The 8,830-nt window shown below is 43.2% G+C and overlaps 1 protein-coding gene across 2 annotated transcripts; it reads left to right on the top strand.

Annotated features, from left to right (window-relative positions):
- The first annotated feature begins 1,936 nt into the window (after positions 1-1,936).
- LOC101756865 lies at positions 1,937-8,103 on the top strand. 2 transcript variants are annotated; one of them, XM_004962930.3, is made up of 6 exons: positions 1,937-2,570; positions 3,038-3,197; positions 3,659-3,796; positions 5,220-5,446; positions 5,584-6,310; positions 6,439-8,103. In XM_004962930.3, the coding sequence occupies exons 4-6, from the start codon at positions 5,222-5,224 to the stop codon at positions 7,860-7,862; spliced, it is 2,376 nt and encodes a 791-aa protein (XP_004962987.1). In that variant the 5' UTR covers positions 1,937-2,570; positions 3,038-3,197; positions 3,659-3,796; positions 5,220-5,221; the 3' UTR covers positions 7,863-8,103. The 2 variants fall into 2 exon arrangements, with proteins under 2 accessions (XP_004962987.1, XP_012700475.1); XM_012845021.2 differs by lacking the exons at positions 1,937-2,570; positions 3,038-3,197; positions 3,659-3,796 and having other exon boundaries at positions 3,805-5,446.
- The last annotated feature ends 727 nt before the right edge of the window (positions 8,104-8,830 follow it).

Below are 8,830 nucleotides of genomic sequence, written 5' to 3'. Positions count from 1 at the left end.
CGCCGCCGGCCGCACCGTCTCCGGCCCCTCCCCTGCGCCTGCTGCCTCCGGTCCCGCCTACGGCCCCGCCCCGCCGCCGGCGTCCCCTACCGTGGCGCCAACGGCCGCGCCCGCCCGAGTCCCCACCGCCACCACCGCGCCGCCCGCCGGTCCCCACACCACCGGAGCGGCCTTGCCCGCGCCCGCGCCCGCCGCCCGGCGCGGCATCCCGGCGCAGGAGCGGCGTGGACCGGCAGTGGCGGGCACAGCGGCGGCGCGCGACGGGCGGACCGGCGGCGGCGCGCGACGCGCGGATCGGGGAAGGAAGATGGGGGTCAGCGGAAGAGAGAGAAGAGGAGAGAGAGGGGAGAACCGGGGAATAAGTGGGGAGGGGGACCACTTTTAACACCTTTAGCACATTTTAACACCCCCTCCATGTGTTTATGAAAAGAGAGGTGTTAAATTTTAACACTTCATCTTTAACACTTGTGTTTGGCAGCCAAGGTGTTAAAAATGTGTTAAATGGTGGTGTTAAACTTTAACACCTCCTTCCCAAATAGGCCCAAAAACTATAGGGTATTTGCACGTTTTCAACGATTGAATTTTTCAAATAAGTTTTTTCAGGAAAAAGAAAGAATTTGTCAAACAATCGGATTAAGGTTGGTTGATAGAGCCCAGGAGTTAAGTTAGGATGGGCTCATTTTAAGTATCTTTTTCTTCTTATACATGAGTTATAGTATAGATTTGTTCATAACACTGCAAAATTTAAAGTCTCCAGTAGTCAACTTTGCCCAAGAATTGGAACAAGAATCTTCTGCCCGAATCCCAACGGAAGGTCTCTGTGTGACTGTGTACTGTGGGGCTGTGACCGGAGGAGCCTCGCTGGCGGCTGGCGCCCCTTTCCTCCAAACCCTACTGGCCGTTGCTCTGACCACTCTGCTGCCATGTTTTGGGCAACCTGCTGGCTCCCGCTCAGAGTTATCACCTTCCTGCAAGCCTTGAAACAATGCTTCATTTTATGGCAGATTTTGGTTTTTACCCACAGGAAATACAGCAACATCAGTGTTTGGCTGGTTGGTTTGATTGATGCATCACTGATGCTGGTCCTGTAGCATCAACAGCAACAACAGAAATCCAGAGAATCTTTCTTTTTCCGAAAAAGAAAAACAACAGTTTCAGAGCTAATCCTGGGGGGGGGTATGGCACATGGGTCATGCCATTTCTAGTGGAGCACACGAGTGAAGAACAAAGGCATGATGGTTCAAGATTAATTGGAGAATAAAAATAAGAAAAAAACACAAATATAAGTGAAGTTGTTATACAGAAAGAGAGGAGTCAAGGCAAGTTAATGACCAAAATAAACCCATTTTAGAATTTGAAACAGAGTTTGGTAAAAAAGATATCAGCTGAAGATGAGTAGGTACTGATGTACCATGCAATTTTAATCCAAGTATTGTAGTAATGGTTTGGTAAACGTTTTGTCCTAGCTTGGCTGGAACTGGAAGAATTGACCGGTACAGTGGAGGCGAGTACAACTGGAATCCTGGGAAGGGGAATCCAGCACCAGAAAATGGCATAATAATGCCTCATTAAACCATCCATTACGCAGCCGTAGAAACGAAATGAATTCAAGAAACGGCCATGCCAGCAGCCAGCGACCTGCCTTTGACTGCTGTTTCAGATTTGTTTTCATGTGTAGTAATGCTAATGCCCCATTATACTCTAATCCAAGATTAGGAACAAATACTTGAAATGTCTAGGTCTATACCAACAGGATGATGCGTCGCTTTCAGCTGCACTAACAACATTCTTGAAAATATCAGGTGATTAGTTGTGCATTTGTCACCTGTCAGCTAGGGACAAGAATTGTGGTTGTGTGCATGTAGCAGTGGCGCTACATTTATGATCTTCCTGCCTTTCCTTTCTTTATACTCCAATCCAGAGGCAGCAGGAGAGAGAAAGCCAGTACTCCTAGAGAGAGAAAGGGAGAGGCGGCAGAGAATCTCCCAGGTCTGATTGTCCAAAAGACTGAACTCACACAGGAAAAAAGGAAGAGGGGAATGGAAAAGGCAGAGAAGCCCCTAATTTATGGCTTTTCCACCACAAAACCCAATGCAAAGTGATGAGGAAGAAAATCAATGCCTTCTCCTATCCACCACCAAACCTTGGTAGAGTTGAGAACAATACAAGAGGAGCCGGCAGAGAATAAGAAGACCAGAAGTTGACAAACTTTTCCTGTTCTTCGAGAAGCTCATTTTTTTCTCTTCTTCTCCATTAGAGAGAGAGAAGGGGGGAGGGAGAGGGAGAGAGAGAGAGAGAGAGAGGAGAAGAAGATCCCTCTCATCTTCATCTGCCTGCCAAGCTAGTCTCCCGGTTCTGCATCTGGTTCTCCTCCCGTCCATGGTCTAGTGAGTGACCAAGGATTGTATCCCTGTCCATGTGGATGGCGATAAACTAGTACTTGTTTATAGGTGTTGCTGTTTGTTTGGTTGGCCTTGTCTCCTTGTTTGAGGAAGTGGGGAAAGGCGGAATCTTTCGTTGGATCATGGCGGTTCCGAGGCGACCGGTGGGCTTCGTCTTCCCGTGACACGGTGAGCCGACGAATCATCTCCTGTTCTTGGCTGCTTCCCTCTGTTCTGGTCTGGCCGCCATTGTTTCAGCGGAGGAGGTCGGGGTCGGAGGCCTTGGTCTTGGATGTTCTTGTTCTCCCCCCGCTTTCTTTGCCATGCGTTGTTTTGCTATGATTTCATCTCTGCGGAAATAATTCCTCTCCTTTTCGTTTTCCTTGTTTTGTTTCTGCTTTTTCGTTGGACAATGGCAGAAAGCAGGCGGCTTTTCGGGGTTTTGGTTTGATTGTTCTTGCAGTTTGCTTGCGATGTTGTGATTTCAAGAATTGTTTCGGAGAGCTCTATTTTTTCTTAGCATTTTAATGTTTGAAATCCTTCTGGCTCCAAGATTTTCTGTGATCTTGCCTTCAATTTTCTTGATGCTTGCATTTATTTCCCTTTTTAATTTTTTTCTCCCCATGCCCTGACGTGCTGCAAATGCCAAATTACAGGTCTCTTCTTGGTGACGCAACCTGAATTTTTCCTCTGCTCATTCATGATAATGATAAACTGAATAGGCTGGCATTAATAGCTCAGTTTCTTGGAGTTACACATACAGAGGCTCAGCTTGGAGAATCTCTTACCCACCGTCGTTTCACATCAGAGGACTTGGTAAGTTGTGGGAGATATCCTTGCGGTATTCTGAACCAGTGCTTGCAATACCTTCTGTTTATCTTCAGAGAAGATGCTTATGTTACTTGTGATCAGAATTACTAAGTGTATGTAAGGAAAAATGCAGATTTGCATCTAAAATAACTAATGCTTTGATTGCTTTCTATTTATATATGTGTATTCTTGTGATGTGGTTCGAGGGCTTCACTGCTATTTTATTCACTTTCAATCCTACATTTTCTCCGATGGAAAAGACCAGTGGCACTTAGATTCTTTTCCCCAGTAAATCGCTTCTCAATTTCTAGTTTAACTCTCATTGCAATTTGATCTCCACTTCAGTTGTCTCATTAAAAGCTGTAATGATGGCTCATGGTCAAGAGTTTGCAGAAAACAAAATTGGGGGCCTTACTTTCAATTCTCAGTTATATGACTGCTTACGAGTTGTTATTGCCAATTTTCAGGTCACTTCCAGGTGCATTTTCCTGTGCTGCATAAGGAATAGCTGAATAAAACAGCTGAACAACTCAGTTGTCCTTGAACTACAGAGACTTGATCTGCAGATTCTTCTATTCAGCACTGTTTCATATTTGACCCCCTTTGTAAGTTAGAAATCTTACACTGGTCTCCAAACCATGATGCTTGTTTCAGTTCTTGGCTTATGTAATTATCTGTATGGATTCCAGTTTTGTAATTTGTTCTGCAATATTAATGATGCTAAAAAACTCAAGCATCTGTTCATATCTTGAAGATGTGCAGAAGCCTGAAGGGCTTCAGTTAGATACAATTTAACTTTTGTGTGGTAGTTCCCCTCTTTTGCCAGACGAAAATTAAAACTTTACTGGTTTGTTTACTATGCTTGACTTGACTATATTTTCCCCATATCTGGGTTTGTTCATTGTCCGTAATTGTGATTGATCTTTTTATGTCAGTCATTTATTAAGAAGCTATACAGGACCTTAATTGATTATTTGCAGAGAAAGACAGCCAGGGTCTAGACATTGCAAATTCAGTGTAGGCTGTACACTGTAGAATACAGGTGTACCATGTACCTCTTGATGTTCCAATGATGTTGTTTTGTTGATTATTTAGGTCCCGGTGTTGAAGTGCCTATGGTGTTTGTGATTATGCCTGAAATAATTGTCATGGGTAGAGAAAGGCTACTGTTGCTTTGTTTAGGTGTTCCTGATGTTGATAAAAGACAGCATGTTAGTGGATCAGATCTTTCTAGACAATGCCATTTAGGCTAGAAAACATTTGGAGAAAGGCTATTACCGACTTACCGTGGATAATCCTTTTTATCTGCTCACAAGTGACAAAGTTTAATCTGTTACAATGGACAGTTCATTTTAGGATGTAGAGTATAGCTTATTTATGATTAGCTAATGAATTGTAATGAAAGAACTTTAGTAACTTTCTTCCCCATGCAAAGATTACAGTACTGTAGTATGTAATTTACCTATAGGATGTGCTTGTTTATGTATGTTTGATAGCATCCTCCTTGTGGCCATTTCAGCATATTTCCCTTTTCTCATTTTGTTTCCTAAGTGAAGTCCAAAAGGAAAGGCTGCACATATGGACAATTTTGTACTGACTTGTTGAGATCCTCTGTTTGATGGCAACATCATCCTTTTTGGCCATTTTATCATATTTCCCTTTCTCATTTTTTCTAAAGTGAAATCCAGAAAGAAAGGCCGTCTGTAGCATATGGACAATTTTGTCCTCGCTTGTTGTTATCCTCTCCAAAAGAAAAAGATCACAGTGCGCATGTTTTGGCCCACTTAGACCTATGCATGAGATGGCCTGGACAGGTCAGGTTTGGGAATGCACATTATGTGCAATGATTTAGTGCAAATATAAAATCATGCATACCATAGCAACAATCATTCTGTAGTTCACAATCTCTGAATGTTCTGAGTAAATGTACTAGTATACTGTGACAATGCATTTTAGGTTCAATATGCAGTATGTTAGATGTGGATGATATCTGGATAACCTAGAATTTCTCTGTCAACACTTCATTAGGAATGGGAACAAAAGTTGAGGGCGAGACCTATATTCCAGGATACTTCGACATGGCAGATTCTAGTGTAAACTCTAATGGCAATGCACTGCCATACTACAAGGAGAACAAACCAAATGTGCATCTTAGTGACAAGTTCACAATAACATCTCCAAATGGATCTGTACATTATGACAAGGAAATGCTAAAGCGGACAATGCTTGTACATGAAGCTACATTCCGGAAACAGGTATATTTTGATGAAGCCATATCATTGTTGATATATACAGAACAAGGCATTCCTTGTAGCATTGGCATTGTTTTCTTATTCTGGTCCGTAGTTGTAAAAAATGCCTCATTTCTTTTACCATTTTGATGTCTATACAGGTGTATGAACTTCACCGTCTTTACAGAACTCAGAAGGAAATAATGGCACAGTTCCAAAGAGAAGAGTTCAAGGGTTGTCCTAGATATGCAGAGGCATTGCAGCCAAGATCCTCTGCATCACAGATACTACTTGAGGATGTTAAACGAGTGCGCCAAACTGCAACTCCTATTTCTGGACACGATCTTAAGCAATCATCCATCAATTTGATTAACGAAAGTAGTTCACAATTTAGTGTGAGTGGAGCTCCTTTGAGGCATAGCAATGTTAGGTCTCAAAAGAAAATGTTGGACCTTCAGCTTCCGGCAGATGTGTATGCTGATGATGATGACGAAGTGGAGATCCTGGAAGTGAGGCCTTCGAAACGTTCCCCATGGGTTAGTGGTTCTGTTCTGGGTCGAAATGTCAATCTCAACCTTGAAAATAGTGAGGGCTCTTCACATGTGGAGAAGAGTTGGATCACTGATACACAGGCTCATCACAGCTCAGCTGCACATATACTGAATAAACCAGTTGAAGAATCATCTAGTATGAAAATAACAGATTTTCTTGGTGTGGGAACATCTGCTTCTCAGAACCAGCATTATGTATCACAGGGAGTGAACCTGAACCTCCTAAGCTCGGAAGGAAAATTAAAAGAAAAATGTGTTGGTAAAATATCTTCCTCTAGGTTCTTTGGTGCAAATGAGGATATAAGGCATAGTAATTCATTCCAACAGAGAAAGGATGGTAAGATTTGTACACCCTTTTTGCTGCAAGTTTATTTTTATACTGATTGCTGCAAGTTTTATAGCTTCGTGGTTAAATCACTATCTAGCCATTAGTGCACGCTAATGTATTTTACTATTCTTTTTCAGACTCCAATGCTAACATGGGATGGTACAACCAAAATCGTACTGGTTCCTCAATGGGGCATTACTCGCCTAGTGCTAGAACCTTCAATCATCTGATCTTTGCACCGCCTAGCTTCAATCACGCACTGAATCCTCCATGGCAAATCAACAGCACAAGCTACTTGACTAAGAGTCATTATGGTGCTGCTGAAACATCCACTGCTAAGCATGCTCTTTCCAGTGGGTTCTCAGTGGATTGTACTCCAAATGCACCATATCATCATTCATTGAAGATTCATGAAGAGGCACAACATCGAAAGCTCCCTCCACTCCATCATAACCTGAAGGATATAGATCTGAATGATGCGCCAGTAGATACCGCCGCTACTTGGGAACAGGGAAGTGAGAAGTCAATGGTTGATATCTCTTGGAAACAGGTAAGCCTGATGAAGTCAGAAGTCCCATCAAGTTATGCAAATTGCCATTACCAGATATTGCCCAGTCCCACGTTTAATTCACAAAATAAAACTCCCACAAGAGTCCCCACCTTTCCCAACAGTGTTGGCACTGAAAAAGATTCTCGGTGCTCACCCACTCTTCAGTATGACCTAAACGTTGGACCATTGATTAAGTGTGAACCTGACATGGAAATGCAACCCCAGAGGGAGGAAGCTGACAGAGATTTTAGGAATCTCATTGACCTGAATGAACCATTGCCAATCATGGATGATCCAGAGATAGATGCTTGTGAATCAGGTGAACTTGTTCCTCACGAAAGCGATGATCCCTTAAGGGATTCTCTTGCTATAACCGCAGCAGAGAGTCTGGTAGCAATGTGTAATGTTGTCGTTCAGCCAGGATCCCCTCAACCTGACACTTTGCATTGGCTCGCTGACCTAGCTGCATCCAAAGAGAACACAATGTTTGACAAGGACAGCGATGATGACTTTGAGGCTTTGACACTGAAGCTGCAAGAAACCAAAAGCACCGAGCACCATTCAACACCAAGAGCCACCCAGAAGGATAACTGTGACAATGGCCATTGCTCTGCAGCTTCACTGCTGACCCCAAAACCTCAGAGAGGCAAAGGGCGAGGACGCCGTAAGAGGAAAGACTTTCAGAGGGACATCTTGCCATGCCTTGCGTTGTTGCCGAAGCACGAGGTGTCAGAGGATCTTCGTGCACTCGGAAGGCCAAAGCCAGTGACCCCAATGAAGGGAGGAGGCCGGGGCGGGCAGCAGCCGAGGGGGAGGCGCCGGGCAAGAAGCATGGCTGTCGCCATGGAGGTGGAGGAAGTCGAGGTCAGCCCACCGCCAGGGTTACCACCACTTGCCCCTGCTGACTTGGACGCCGATGCACTGGGCATAACCAGGTGGGGAAGGACCACCAGACGCTGTCGAAGGCCAAGATGTCCGCCGGCGAACAATGCGTCGTTGCATGTAGCCTGAGTTTTAGGTGTCTTAGCTGATGAGGATTGGTCAGAAACTGTGTTTTTCTTCCTGACGAGTTGCAGAGAAATTGAGAAATTAGTAGGTTAAAAGTAGCCAGTCATAATTGTACATGCTTCTCAGCACTAATTTGGCTCCGGAAACCTTCATTGGATCAAATTATCAAAACATCTTGTACATCTCTTTGAAATGAACTCTAATCCTAGAAAGAAATGCACATGGAGAATTAGCCTTTCTACCAGTTTGTTGGAGTTTCAGTTTTCATTGATTCAATCTGATTGTTGATCAAGCTGACATGCCAGTGTGATATCAATATCATGCTCACATAGTCACATGTTGGATAGGCTGCAGAATTCGGTACTTTTGTTACTGATGGTGTCAACTGATTGTTTTTAATACTTTAATACCAAACATGTCAGTTTGTTGGAGGTCATTAGAACCTTGTGCTGTACTATGAAGTAGGGGATTTCTTGGGGAATGGACCATGAAGTTGTTCAACTACAGCACAACCTTTTACGTATGTTTCATTTCTTGTTCCTCTTTTGACTAGTCAAATTATCTATTATTGTCACTTTTTTATTGCAAGTAACATTGGAGCTATTGTTATTACAATTTCCATGTGTTTACAAAACTAAAAAAGTTACATTTCATAGCCTGACAACCAGGACCTAGTGAGTCCTGGCACAGTGGTGCAAGCGACTTGGTTGGGCCATTACCTTGAAAAATAAGCCCAGACCACATGGAGCTTGGTTGGCCCATTACATTTCTGTTTTCAATTTCTTACTATTTCTCAAGCTTTTCGAACACACACAATATCTGATGTAAAAATATTTTCAGTACTTCTTTTTCTAAACACATGTTACCAATAATGCCATTGAAAACATTTTTTAGTAATTTCTCTAAACATATGTTGCCAGCAATGCCATTGCTTTTTATGTAAGTAATGGTAAAAGTTTAAAGAAGTTAAC

Source organism: Setaria italica, chromosome III (assembly GCF_000263155.2).
Source record: "Setaria italica strain Yugu1 chromosome III, Setaria_italica_v2.0, whole genome shotgun sequence".
Classification (NCBI taxonomy): Eukaryota; Viridiplantae; Streptophyta; class Magnoliopsida; order Poales; family Poaceae; genus Setaria; species Setaria italica.
This window is presented reverse-complemented; position numbering and strand designations above follow the sequence as displayed.